Genomic DNA, 15,110 nt, shown 5'->3' with positions numbered 1-15,110 from the left:
TATTTTAGGTCCCAGTCTGAAAAGACTTACGCGTGTACTTAACTTCACACATGCAATTAGTCCTACTGAAGCCCATGGGACAACTCACACATATGAAATTAAACACGTGTTCAAGTCTTCACAGGGTCGGGGCCCTACACTGTAAGCTCTTTGAGGCAGGGATTACGTTTTCTGGTGTGTCAGTACAGCACCCAGCACAGTGGGCCTCTGAGCCTGACTGGGGCTTGTAAGGCTACTGTAATAAATACTAACTAACTATCACCTTGAAAGAGGAAGAGAGACCATGACAAGGAAATCCTGAAGCTGGCTGAGAAATGCTACAAACTCTTTAACTCTCCAAATCAAATATCAGAACATACACCAGTCAATAGCCATAGCTAAGAAATGCCACTCACCGGCATCAGCAGCTGGACACTTGCGGATGGTGAAGATCTGACCTAAGTCTTCCTCTTCCTCAGGGAGGCCCTTCTGAAGGCGCTGCAGTTTGCGCAGGCTCTCACTACGCTGATGTTTCATGGAGCGCACATGCTGGATAAGGTTCAGCTTGGCCTTGGTGGAATAGTTACAGAGGGCACAGTGATAATAGCAGCTTTCGCCCTCAACTCCGCTCTCATGATGCTGAAGGTGCTGTGAAGAACAAAGCAGAGACACATGAGTGACGGAATTAGAAAATGACCCATCCCCAGCCTATATGGGCTGCTGCACTTCAAGCTGCAGAAAGGCTTCTTGGAAACTCGGGAGCAGGAACACACCTTGAACAAGAACGAGAGCAAGAATTTCCTTTGTGGAGAATACTATGAAGGTACCATGAATGGGGATTTCCTGGCACTGTTGTATGGATTGACAGCAATGGCATTTAGAGCGAGGCTGGGCTGACTTTGGGTAGAGGAGCAATACAAGTGGGCATAGGACTGTTTGGTTTGTTTTTTTTTATTAATGCACAGCACTGTATAAAACACACAGTCACTGCCCCCAGGAAACTGTAATCTAACAGTACAAATAAAACACTTCAGCTACAAACTGCATTAGAGGACCAAAAGGGCCATCAAGAACTCCAGAGTTTCTTTTTTAAAATGACTGGGTCTGTTGCTGTACCTCTCTCAAGGTTTATCTTTCACAGGCCCGGTGGAAAAGGGCATTTGAAGGGTAGATCTGAACCAAGAGAAGGGCTACTATTTGCACTACAGTGAGATGATGTTTCAGTGGTCAGGGCAGCAAAGAACAAGCTCTTGATTCCTCAGCCACTGAATCCCATCGAAAACCATCTCTGCAGACCCCGCAATTATAGCTGATCATAAGGGTCAACCTTCATTTTTGATCCAAAGTCCCACACAAACCATCAATAACTCACTGCTCGTGGCTGTCCACTATCACAAGCGGAAGTACTAAGTCCTGGAGCTGAGCATCATACATGTGAAAGAAGTGAGCCCACTATCACACACATCCCTGCAGATACCGAGTGCCTCCATCCCTCCTCTGCCGTGTCCCTCACTTGGAGGCCTGGCTACACAGGGGATTTGACGTGACCACACAACCTTTCAGGCTGATGGGGGCCCCCCCATGTGCATCGTGCTTCAGTGCTCCTCTCCCACAACTGATCACTGAAAGGCACTGAAGTCTTGTGGGAGGCTACAGATGTTATGGATTGGGGCTGTCCCAAGAGAGGGAGAGGAGAAGATGAGGAAAAAGTGGTAAATGATGGAGAAAGTTGAAATCCATGTCTCCCTGCACTTGTGGATATTAAAACAGAACTTCCCACTCTTTGCTTCCCTGGAAAGTCTTCAGGGAGATAAGCATGTGGTGGAACAGTATAGCAGCAGCAACGAAGATCAAGCCTTTTCACTGAAAGAAAATGACCAATCCAACATTAAAAACTGTTCACAACCAAGTGTGGAATTTGCAAGTCTCTCTCTCAATAAAGCTGTTCCAGGGAGGAAATCAGAGAGGGAGCTCCGATCTTATGTCCAACAGACAGAATTACATCTGAAAAATGCTCAACTAAAACTTAGAAGACTAAAACAGAAGCAGCCCTTGATTGCAGTGAATGAATTCCAAGGGCCCTTGGAAAGAGCCCATGAGAGCAGAGTTGCTGAGTATGTGCATCCCAGGGTTTTTTGTTTGTAAAGAGAAGGTTTAATGCCTACCACTCCAGGTTCCATTCCCTTGGAAATGGATGAAAGACATAGGATGACCTGGTAGAGCTGGACGTAGGTAGGGACAGACATCCAAAGCTAATGGCCAGAGACTAAGTGCACTAGCAACAACCTCCTTTTCAAGTAATTCAGAGCAAGCTACAGAACAGCATCCCCCTCCCAAACAGAGATCTCATAGCCAAGCCAGCCAGTGCCAGTGAAGGACAGTTTTCCCCCCTTGATCAGCAAATGAATCCTGTCAGTTCTCAGACACAGAGTCCCCAGGACACTGGGGAAAGGGATAAATGTTATTTACCACATTGCTGTGAATCCCAAAGGCTGGAACAAAGAATTCTTAGAGAAAGACACAGGCAAGAATTCACCCTCTCAGCTATGCAGAGGGCCGTAGCACAACCCCGCTTTGCTCTCTCATTTTTGGGTAGAGTTGGTACTTTTCCCATATATTCTGCACTAGCATTCCCCATTCCCATGGCATTTTGTTCCTGCCTGCTGAGGTGAAGCAGGGACACAAGGTCAAAGGTCAAGGAAGAATTCCCAGGCCAAGCCATTTTGGGATTACCGCCCGTACCTGCGATAACCTGCAATTCAGCAATAACCCAAGTCCTCTCCAGTATTGTCCTGCACCGTGAGCCTGAAAGTGTCCATTCTTAGCACACGGGCCCACAACCAACCGCTCCTCACCTTCTATAGCAGCCCAGGAAAGCCTTCTTCCCCATTTGTTCTACTTGGGGGAAATTTACATCCATCCATCTTGGGCTGCATTCTCACCAAAAAGCATTACCTATATGAGGAGCGGTTACCCTAGACTTAAGACAGCTGTCTCATTGCACCTGCCAGCGATGGCTGGGGACAGATGTCCTGCTAAAGACACACATTACCTGGCTCTTTATGTCTGGATGACAGGGATCTGTAGTAGAGTGCCAAAGAGATAAACAATCTTTCCAAGCCAAGGACATGCTTAAAACTGGATAGGAGCTACAGCTGCTGCGTTTGACCAGAAGGGGTGGGCGAAGAGAATAAATTTATTCCTGATCCAGCTAATTAGAATAGTCTCATTTGGGATCATAATGTATTTAATTAAATTCACTGTAATATCTGAAGAATCCACCAAGGCACCAATCCCTCTGGTGCCCTCAAAGAAACTTTCCCGAGCTCTCTCTCTCTCTCATGGGCATTTTATTCTTCTTTCCTCTGCTCTCATCTCTACTGTCTTTGTGCATTAACTTAGCCTATGCTATAGCCAGAGAAAGAGCAATTGCTTCAGATATAAAAAACAAAAGACGACGCAAGGGAGTAGTGATTTGACAGTGTCCTGCCCAGCTCAATCAGCCCAGTGCCTTGTCCTGCCCAGCTCAGATTTCTGCAACACACTCCTACCACCAGCCCTGGATTTCTTGCTCAATGGGGCTACAAGAAAAGTATTTGCTCCCTTGAGTGCAGAAACCTCCTAAGTCTTGGTGGCACAAATTTCAAATTCTAAGACCGTGAATGAAAAGAGACAGATGTAGCAATTGCTAACCTGGTCCATCTAGCCCAGTTTCCTGTCTCCAACTGCAACAAGTACCAGCTGCTTCGAAACGGTGCAAAAAACCCCAAGAAGGCAATTCCAGAATAACCTGACATTGGGGGATTTTCTTCCTAGCCTTTCATAAGGTATTTCCTGACTGGGAGTGTTGCAAGATCATTGTTACCACTATGCAAGGTTCCAGAGAAGTATTATAGACATGGTCTCTATGGGAGACGAGGCACAATTTTCAGTGCTTTGATTGAAGTGGGCGGGGGGAGAGGGAAGGGGGCTTACATCCTGGGGAAAATATATTTTAAACAACTTAACAAATGTGGCTCATTTGCGGTGTTCCCTGTGCTCCCGTTCTAAGGATGAGAGTTTTAGTCAGAGACCCTGCCCTCTCAGGCCAGCTTCACTTGCTGCTGCATCCTGTAGTGAAATCAAAATCCCATGTGACCTACATCAGTCTGCCATGGACCTGACAGAGGTCAGTACTGTGATTTTACTGCAGGATTACACTAGAGGAGAGAAGTGGGTGAAAGTCACACACCTGCAATTTTTAGCTGGAGCGTTACTGAAAATGCTGAAACACACAGATAGATAAGTACAGTTAATGGTCCATCATGTAGTAAAGCTTTTCCCTGATGAGAATTTTCCCTTACACAAAGCACAAATTCAAAAGACTAAACAAGAATTTTCATTAGACGATAATTCATCTTGAAAAAAATAAATCAAAAGAATATATTGTTCCTAAAGAAAACTAACCAACTTCATTCAGAGAACATCGATTTCAGTAAATCTGGAGGGGCTGTTCACCCCCGCTCTCCCACCCTGCCTTCCAACAATAGGAAACTTTTAACATCTGGTTCTTCACGCATGGAATGCAAAATATTGATTAGATTTAGTCAAAGCTCCACTTTAAAGTAGAAACAGACAGAAGTACATTCTGATAGAAACCATAAGGGTCACAAGTGAAGCTTCCCAGGGGAATAAGGCCTGTTACTGTACACACACTAATCACAGCAACACATGCAGCTCACAACACCTACTCTTACACACAAAAATCAAAAACAATCCAGCCCAGTCCTTCAATGAGGAAACATCTAGTGTCTCAATGCAAAGCCATCTGCTGTCCCTGTGGAAGAGGGCAGTTGGGGAAGGATTACAATGCCAAAAGTGTGTCTCAGTGTGTAGCTGGTTGTATTTCAACATTAGAACATTTCTGAAGCCCTGGAGGAAATACCCCTGTACATTACCATCTCTAGTACCTGGCCACAGAACAAGCCCCGCACATTACTAGCTCTTTCGCAGATGAAGAAGAGCTAATCAGAAAACTCAAGAGATTTGCCTCTGAGAAACTGGGTTCTCTATTTTATTCCCACAAACATACACCCTGATTCCGTCCTCTGCTTAAAAAAAAAAAATCCTGCTCAAGCAAGAGAGCAAAAAGTAGCAAGAAATAGATGCAAGCAAGGTGGTTTTCCTTACACAAACTTTGTATCAGAAAGTTAGACTGTGGAGGAACCTACCCTGTTGTCTCATTTGGAGGATGGAAGTCAGAATGACAAAGGAAGTCATATGTCAAATGTTATGCATTAGATCAAAATATTACATTATAGTAAAGATATTGGCATCAACCATTGTGTCTGCCTATTAGCTTTCAATAAGGTTAGAGTTTAAAAGAAGCAACCACTAGACATTTAGAAACCCAGGACGTAGAGTTACTTCCACAGTAAACCAGACTCACACTCAAATAACTAGACAGCCTACATTGTAACTGTACTTTCTCAGACTGATTCAGAAAGTGTTGCATAATGTTATTTTTACAGTTCATCTTAAAGAAATCAATCTGCTCAGTTGCCCTCTAAGTGAAAGAAATCAGTTAAGAGAGTGATGGTGAAATTGACCCTCGGATTGATGGACTAACTTTCCAATTCTTGTTCAGAAACATCTGTCCTGGAAGGTTGTGTCTGGGATTCTGTTCTGATAAGTACCAGCATAATAAACATTCCCAGCCTATTACTGTGGCCAACGTAATTTTTAAACACTATACTCCATTTCTCCTTCCTTCCCTTCCCTTTTTCTTCTCACCTCCATCACTTCAATGCGGGGCCCCTCCTCTGTCTTTCCATTTAATCCCCTCCTAACAAACCCCACCCCCCTTTCCTTCTTTTGTAGTCAGACTGCAAGCTCTTTGGGGCAGAGACTCTCTCACTCTCTTAACTCTGTACAGCGCCTAGAGAATATGGCCCTGATCTCAACTGGGGCCTCTAGACACTACTGCAAAATGCACCAAGACAGAAACAAGCTAAACTTCTCCAGGCACGTGTGTATACAACGCTTTCAAAAAATAACATTAATAATGTAGGACACTTTACCCACATAATTAGCTTTAATTTGTTAATTAACACACAATTCTTGAACTGCTAACTTGAGCTTAGCAGGTCTGCTTTGAATTTACGTCGGTTAGTCTATAAGGTGCCACAGGACTCTTTGCTGCTTTGAATTTGAAAGTGTTCTTTTGAATGTGTACAGCAAGTTTATTATTTATACTGTGCAGGAAGCCAATTCCTACTGTAGCATTAAGACACTAGACTCCCATTTCCCAGTGACAGTGCAGTGGAACGAAATGCTCTCTTCTGCCTAAAATCTATGAGCCATCTTCAGTGTGTCCAAGTCAAAGGTTTAGTGCCTATGTAAAGCGTAACTCTAGCCTGTTGTGGCAGTGCAACATTCACTCTGAATTGCATGCTTTGTAATGGTTATTTTTTAGAAACACAGAACAGACTGTGCCTGCAACCTTCACTTTACCTCACAGGAACTTCTCTCCAGCAGACCATAGGATCTTCTAAAATAAAAAACGGGGAGGAGTGCTGCTATGGTAGATCCCAGGGACTCCACAAGATTGGAGCCCCAACCCTAACAAACCTTAGAGGATCAATGGTGAGAATATTCTGCCCCCTCAGTCTGCTGGCCACGAGATCTGCTAACCAGTTCCCACCCACCACCCTACGGAAGAGTCCTGGTGCCGCTGGTCTCTTAAGCTCCACAAAAAGGCAGCCTCACTTCTCTAACCCGTTACAAGTACCAAGGATCAGGGCTCCTCGCCTGCAGAGCCAGGAGGTACAAAGTTGTGTGGCTCCTCTCTTGTTGCCTTTCCAGGGGCCACAGAACTGGGACTCTCCCTCCTGAATCCCACAAAAAGAGAAAGGGAAGATGGATAGCTGGAGGCTTGGGAGGCACGAGAATTGGCAAAACCTCCCTTCCTCTCTCCCCTAGTGCTGCTCAGATCCCATGAAGGGGGCCCTGGGGAGAGAGAACTCCCACCCCTGCTGCCTCCTCCTGTGCTCAGTCCAAGAGAGCTGGTTTGCTTCCAGTTCTTGTTTCATGCCTCCACTCTCCTAGAGGTGACGGCGTAGGCAGTCTGCAGGAGCCCACAGGGATCAGGTTGACTGGGGGAACCTGCTGCAAAGGGATCATTTTAAACATGCCTGCTCTACTCTGTCAGGGTTATATGTTGCAATACCCACAAAACCATGCCCCACTTAGGCTCAACATAAATAACTAGAAGGCTCCCTCTCCCCCACATCCCTCCACCGTTGATTTTTCTTCAGTCATTCTACACTACTAACACTGGCCGCGGGTTCATTGCCGTAGATTAGCATTACAAATCGATGAGACTCATTTCGTATAAAAAATGATAGTTGACTGAACATTATCCAGTACTTTCTCCAGTGTACTGAAGATCAGTGCCCAAAGAGGGGTCTTTAGTCTCTTCTTTTAGAGCTAGGAGATACAAGTTTTCCTCTAAGAGGTCTTGTGAAAGAAAGGAGTCATGTTAAAGAGCAGAGGCTTGCACCTCTCTTCTCATGCAGCTTTCCTTCCAGCACGGGAGGCGCTGTAATTGATGCACTGGTAAATGTCAGTTAAAGAAGAGAGATGTTAAAAGAATTACCAAACATGGCTGCAAGAGAAAGGTGAGCAGGAACCAAATGCAGGCACAAAATACCAGCGTCTGCCATGCCTCCGGGACACTCGTATCTGGACAGATATGTCCCATTTAGCACTCGCCTCTCCCCAAGAGGAGACAAAAGAGAAAACCGCTAATCCAGACTTCTTCAAAAGCCCTTGTACACGTGCACGTACTGACCCACTGGCAGCTGCGTGAGCGAGGCGTTGGTGGACAGCACATGCCAGCCTCATTGCCTCCAACTCCGGACCGGCGGAGGTTCAGGAACAAGCCTTGGGAACAGGATGGCACTGTTACGCTAAAGACAAAGGGACAGTCACTCCTTGGATTTGAATGTAGTAATACAGGGTCACACAGGGGCAGTGGAGCATAGAATGTGGCCCTCTGAATTCAGTCTGCCCATTGCAGTGGTGCACAAACTTTTCCAGTCGCCTCCCCCTTACCAGTAAGAGAATCTGTCCACACCTCCCTCCATTACTGCACAGCCAAGGCTTCACCAGCAGCGGAGCTTGGGCTGAAGGTGGAGCTGGGCAGGGGGCAGAGAGGGAATGAGGGTGGAGCTGATCTGCAGGCAGGCCTGGAAGCGTGGTATTCCCTCCCCACCCCATGTGGGAGCTCGCCCTGGCCCTGCCACATGCCCCCCCGAATATTCCTCTGTGGCCCCCTAGGGGTGTGTGCCCCACAGTTTGGGGCACACTGGATACCATAGATATAAATTCCTGACACTGGGGTTATGTGGAAAGCACTTCACATGCCCATAAGGATTCCATTTTTACCACCAGGCTGTAATTCTGTATGCGACGAGGAACTCCAGCGAAGCTAGAGGATGGTGATAAATTGGAGCAGGTTCAGAGAATAGCCACAGGAACGATTACGGATTGGAAAACCTGCCTTCTAATGACGGACTCAAGGAGCTCAACTGTTTCAGCTTAAAAAGGAGGTTAAGGGGTGACTTGATCACAGTTTATATATACCCTACACTGAGAACAAAAATTGATAGTAGAGGGCTCTTCAATCGCACAGAATGAGGTGGAACACAACCCAATGGCTGGAAGTTGAAGCTAGACCAATTCAAACTAGAAATAAACTGCACATTTTTAACAGCGAGATTAATTAACCAGTGGAATGATTTACCAAGGGTCATGGTGGATTCTCCATCACTGGCAATTTTAAAATCAAGACTGGAGATTTTTCTAAGAGATCCGCTTGAGTTCAAAGAGGAATTAATTCAGGGGAGTTCTCTGGTCTGTGTTATACAGGAGGTCAGCCTAGATGATCACAGTGGTTCCTTCTGGCCTTATAATCTATAAATCTAGACAAGACGCCAAAATATTGATCCCGAGAGTCTGAGGCTAGGACCCATGTATGCAGAATACTGTGACTAAGGGAAAAGATCAGGGCCCGCAGAGCCATAAGCTGCACTAGATAAACCATACAATCCTTGTACACAAGAATTTGGATCCTTAATGAAAGTCATGTGGAAGCAGCTGTCTGATGCTGGCCTGTTCCAAGTACTCCATAAAAATCAGAGCTGGCTCAATTCATCTTACTCTCCCTTTCACACCTGCAGCCCCTGCTGGAATTTCCTGGAGCCATCTGAGAAGCCGGTACAACTAAGTACAGTGAGAACACATGCTGCCTGGCTGCTGAAACGAGGTGGACCTGCTCACCACCAGCCCCTTGCTGGGAATGCCTGTCCAGATGTCTGCAGGAACAAGGGATAATTTATTTTCACTGCAGCAGGTTCAAAAGAAGAACTTTCACTGTCTCTAGACTCCTCGCATGTCCTTCAACTGTGTACTGCTCACAAAGAAGTGATCTCCACACCCTCATCTTGAAAGCCCTCCATGTCCTTGCCTTTATACATGCCTCCAAGCAGGAATTCCAGCCCTTCTGTCCCACACCTGTCTGCGGTTTGGGTTCATTGGTCATTTTTATAACCAGACATCATAGTCTTCACCCTAAAATTTTCTCCCTAAACACAAGATTTCCTAGTACTGCCAATCCCAATCACTGAACAAACCATGAGGTTCTTAAAAACAAATTTAGGTCTTTATTTGCCTTTTGAGCCTTTAAGGTTCATGTTGTCTACATTTTTCTACACAACTCTAAGGGCTAGAAACATATTCTCCCCCCCGCTCCAAAAATAAAATAAAGCTGAGATTTTGATGTGATCACAGGCCCCGTAGCTGGGACCTTAAGAAAATATCACAAGGGAGCAACATGCTGTTTCCAAGGTTCTCTCCGCAGGTCCTCACTTTCTTTTCCACCTAAAGAGGATGCTCCCATTCTTAAATCCTACTTGGCAATAACTGAACCCAATTAACAGTATGACTCGGCAGTACTTATAGTGCACCTTCATGCACATGTCAAACACCTGACAGCAGCATCACTGAGAAGAGCCCTACGTCTCTGTGCAGGGGCCTAGGTCTTCGAATCTGCCATCATGTTATCTGTCTCCTTGAAAGTAATGCTGCATAGTAGATTTAAAGGCCAGAAAGGACCATTAAGATCATCTAGTCTGATGTCCTGTAAAACACAGGCCAGAGAACTCCCACCAAAATGACGCCTACAGCAAATCTTTTAGAAAAACATCTGATCATGATTTTAAAATTGCCAGCGATGGAGAATCCACCATGACACTCAGTAAAATTATTCCAATGGTTAATTACTCTCACTGGTAGAAACTTACGCCTTGTTTCCAGTCTGAATTTGTCTAGCTTCAGCTTCCAGTCCTTGGATCATGTTATACATAGCTCTGCTAGACTGAAATGCCCATTATTAAATATTTGTTCCCCACGCAGATACTTTTAGACTCTACTCAAGTCACCCCTTAGCCTTCTCTTTGTTAAGATAAACAGACAGAGCTCCGAGGCTATCGCTATAAGGCAGGTTTTCTAATCCTCTGATCATTCTCATGGCTCTTCTCAGAGCCCTCTACAATTTAATCAACATCCTTCTTGAATTGTGGGTGCCAGAAATGGACACAGAATTCCAGCAGAGGTCATACCAATACCTCTCCTCTCCTCCTTGAGATTCCTGTTTCTGCACCCAGGATCACAGTAGCTCTTTTGGCCAGAGAGTCATACTAAGAGCTCATGTTCAACTGATTACCCACCACGACCCCCAAATCATTTTCAGTCACTGTTTCCCAGGGTAGTGTCCCCCAGCTCATTAGTATGGCCTACATTCTTTGTTTCTAGATGTATATAGTTACATTTAGATACATACTATTTCTTTGTGCCTGGTTTACCAAACAATTGAAATCGCTCTGAATCAGTGATCTGTCCTCTTCATTATTTACCACTCCCCCAATTTGTATGTCATCTGCAACTTTAACAGTGATGATTTCATGTTTTCTTCCAGGTCATTGATAAAAATGTTAAATAGTGTAGGGCCAAGAACAGATCCCTGCGGAACTCCATTGGAAACAGACCCATTTGATGAAAATTTTCCATTTACAGTTACATTTTGAGACCTATCGGGTAGCCAGTTTTTAATCTATTTAATGTGTAATTTTATAGTAATTTTATATCATTTTAGTTTTTTAATCAAAATGTTGTGCGCTACCAAGTCAAATACCTTAAGAAATCTAAGCATATTATGTCAATACTATTACTTTTATCAACCAAATTTGTAATCTCAAAGAGATATCAAGTTAGTCTGACAGGATCTATTTTCCATAAACCCATGTTTATTTGCATTAATTACTTTATCCTCCTTTAGTTATTTATTAATCGAGTCCTGGATCAGACTGTTAGAAAAAGCAAGCCGTCTTACCCAGAAAGGATGAGACCCATCACAGTCTTTTCATACTCTGGAGAAAAGCTTTTCATTCTACCTCATTACTGGTCTATCAATAACCCCCTTGAACTTTCTATCTCCCCTATGTGCCCCACAAGGGGGGAGGAATAGCTCAGTGGTTTGAGCATTGGCCTGCTAAACCCAGGGTTGTAAGTTCAGCCCTTGAGGGGGCCATTTAGGGATCTGGGGCAAAAATCAGTACTTGGGTCCTGCTAGTGAAGGCAGGGGGCTGGACTCAATGACCTTTCAGGGTCCCTTCCAGTTCTGTGAGATAGGTATATCTCCATATATTATATTTTGGGGGAGGGGAGGGATAGCTCAGTGGTTTGAGCATTGGCCTGCTAAACCCAGGGTTGTGAGTTCAATCCTTGAGGAGGCCACTTAGGGATCTGGGACAAAAATTGGTCCTGCTAGTGAAGGCAGGGGGCTGGACTCGACCTTTCGGGGTCCCTTCCAGTTCTAGGAGATTGGTATATCTCCAATTATTACCTATTTCCACATATGCCAGTAGAGGGAAGCAAGGAGGGGGGAGATGCCCCCATTGGGGTTTAGAGCAAGATGAAAGGTGGCTGGCCCAGACATGCTCTCTCTGGTGGCCAGCCCAGACATGCTCTCTCTGGTGGCCAGGAGGCTGTTCCTTGTGGTGAAGAGGGAAGGACAATACCTTTGGCTACTCTGAAGTGCTTTTGAGTTTCCCCCATAAACCACCCAGACAAACACCTAGCAGACTGGGTTTTACTCCCCCACCCCTTTAAGTCTCATTAAAAGCCAATATTGTTCAGCCTAAAGATGGAGAGCTCAACATGGATTTTACTGAACGTTAAATCAACCAGCAAGCGTAGCCAGCAAACTCTGTGGCACTTTAACTTTAAATAATGCAATAATTATTGAATTTCCTTTTTATAACCGAAGTGCTGGAATGTAAACAATGGGGCTGTAATTGCAGGAAGGGGGGATCAATAGAGGCAATCGTTTTCAGCCATGTTAATTGTAAATACAATTGCTCCAAGATGTCAGCCTTGTTCTTCTCACTCCCAGAATCATCCTAACGGATGACAGAGTCCAACTTTCCCATTACAGCTGTTCGTTCCTTTAAGAGGTTCTCAATCAGGTCTGATCAATCTGTCAAGATAATGCATGGAGTAAGTAAGACTCTTCCAAACACAAGCTCCCAATCAATAGCCCGGAACAGCTTAATGAGGAGGGGCTAAGGCCCAGAGGGAGGCAACAGCACCAGTTTTCGCCGTCTTTGGCAGGCTGGCTTCTTCACATGGCCTTCCTAAACCGATCAGCTCTTAACAAGGACATTGTTTATGCAGGCTTCAGTGAGCAGCAAGCCCCCCACACTCTCCAGGGACAGACGGACACACAACAGCATAGATTAACAGAAAACAAGATGTGGCCAAATCAGGTTTAACTTGGACTTTTTCCTCTCCTTGGCTAAATTGCACAGTTGGCCTGAGAACATGAATTAATCATTCATCACAGAACAGTCAGGTAGGTGAAAGACTCTGCATGCTCATTACATGCGTACAAGTATCACCAGGACCCCTGCCACTTTCTTTAGCAAGTCCCTGGAAAGCCTCTTTGCTCAGCTTTACCCACCAGCCACTTCCTCCTCTGAAAGTCATGGATCAAGAGGAAGAAAACACTGCTGTCCTAGGGCCAAGAGTCAAACAAACAACGGGAGGAGACATGAACGGAGTAAAACCAGGTGGCTGAAGGTGCCAGTTTCCATCTGGCAAATTATTGTTTGTCTTGTGGTAGCAGCTTGGGTCCCTGTAGAAACACGTGACAAAAAGACAATTGTAGTGATGGGGCTCAGCTCACTTGGCATCCTGCTTGCAGTCATGGTCTTCTCCTTTCCCACACTATTCCATTACAGGACTGGCAGCCATACCGGAGCAATTCCTTCCTAAGAACACAACTCCGAAGAGCTTTCCAATCCCCTCCACAGAATGTTTCTCACAAGCACATGCTCCAATACCGAGGCAGATGAATGTAGTGGCGTGCTACTGTCATTAGCAAACTCAATAACGAGCCAACAGTCATAGTCAATGGTACGTCTCCTAGTGTCCCACGTATGTGGATCAAAACTGTTCTTGAGGTTTGAGAGCAACACTCACCAGACTTACTTCTTTTGGTCAACATCTTTCACTTTTAAAAAATCCAAAGACAAACTAAAAAAGGGTGCATAGGATATTAAGCACGTTTCAGGATGTTCCACCCCGGCAGCTGTCCTCCTCTCAATCCTCTCCCCTGTTAACTGTCATCCCTTATTTGTGTGTGTGAACGACCACTACAGAGATAAACAGGAATGGGAGTGGAATGACTTGAGCACTCAGTGTCCCCCTTTATTCAGTATCACCAGCCCCAAGCCTTCAAAAATATCCGAGTCAAACCCCAAAAATCATTATTGGCTTCAAATTCATTTAACTGCCAAAAACAGGACACGTTTGGTTTGTTGTCTTTTCATTTGCCTTCTGAGCCTTTAGGGGGCACACTGATTGGATTTTCAAGCTTCTCTCTGCAACCAGGAGGGCTAGGAATTTGCCGATTTTTTTAATGAAAGTGGAATTCTAGTGTAATTACCTGATTCCAGGAGTTGGAGCTTCAAAAAGAACAACAAATTTCACAGGACTCATGATAAAGTTGAAGAGTTGGCACTACACTTCCCTGCTCTAGACCTCTCCTGCTACCTCACGATCCACCCTCCCCCACCCTGCTGCTACTGCAGAAATCTCTGATCACCTATTTACCTTTGTCCATCAAGACTTCTTTGCTGTTTAGGAGGACAGGTGAGACAGCTATGCTGTTTGCAGACAATCTTAATCCCGATCAATTTACATTACGAGGAAAAATGTTGATCATAAGCGTAAACTGCAGCAAGAATGAACAAGAGCCTGTGTACAAATCAAAGCTTAAGAGAGAAGCTTGAATCACCGGAGCCCAGAGAGCAAAATACTGTTGGAAAATTGGCACAGGTGATGCATGTTTTACATAAACGACATCAGCAGGTAAATTTTCAAAGCAGTCGACAGTTTCACTATGCAAATGATAGACACGACTAAAAGCCTCACAGGGAAGCTTTCCTGCACTGACATCTGCCGTACTTACAGTAGCTTTCACTATTGCAAATACTGTGATGTTTGCAATTGGTTTAGTCTCAGCCAAAAGGTCACGTTTTTGGAAAGTTTGAGACTAAGCTAAACTGGGGAGGTTTTGCTCGCCACTAACAGACACAGCTTTACGAACATCATGCTTTCTTTCCAAAGGGCTAGTCCTCAGTAAGGAACAGTCACTGTAGACATCAGACGAAAACGCTGAACATGATTTTTAAAAGCTACTCCGTGGCAGGTGCAACAGCAAAGCGTATGTTTTAAGATGTACAGCGCCAAGATGAAGCTATGCAAACGCCATGTTTGTGCAACTCTACAGTACCAACCCCAGGGGTTAATACTTGTTCCCCCTAAAATGGAGGCGAGAAGAAATGCACAGAGGAAGGACAAGAGACCAACAATCCAAAAAGCTTCATCTCACTGGGGCCGGAGAGGAGCAGGAAGAAGCCAGCCTGGGGTTGAGGAGGAGGTGATGGCCAGAGACAGGCCCTGGCCCAAAGATCCTGCTTCCTTATACTATTCTAGACAGTCTGAACAGGCACATTCTGGTTGTTTAG

At 45.0% G+C, this 15,110-nt stretch overlaps 1 protein-coding gene across 18 annotated transcripts in view; it reads right to left on the bottom strand.

Moving 5' to 3' along the window:
* The window catches only part of ZFHX3 (zinc finger homeobox 3), a 1,205,541-nt gene that overhangs the window by 114,868 nt on the left and 1,075,563 nt on the right, over positions 1 to 15,110 (bottom strand). For all 18 annotated transcript variants that reach the window (XM_039503280.1, XM_039503282.1, XM_039503284.1 and 15 more), the window contains one exon: positions 396 to 627. In XM_039503280.1, the coding sequence (XP_039359214.1) occupies positions 396 to 627 (232 nt within the window). The remainder of the gene's footprint in view (positions 1 to 395; positions 628 to 15,110) is intronic.

This window comes from Mauremys reevesii, linkage group 16 (assembly GCF_016161935.1).
Source record: "Mauremys reevesii isolate NIE-2019 linkage group 16, ASM1616193v1, whole genome shotgun sequence".
Classification (NCBI taxonomy): domain Eukaryota; kingdom Metazoa; phylum Chordata; order Testudines; family Geoemydidae; genus Mauremys; species Mauremys reevesii.
This window is presented reverse-complemented; position numbering and strand designations above follow the sequence as displayed.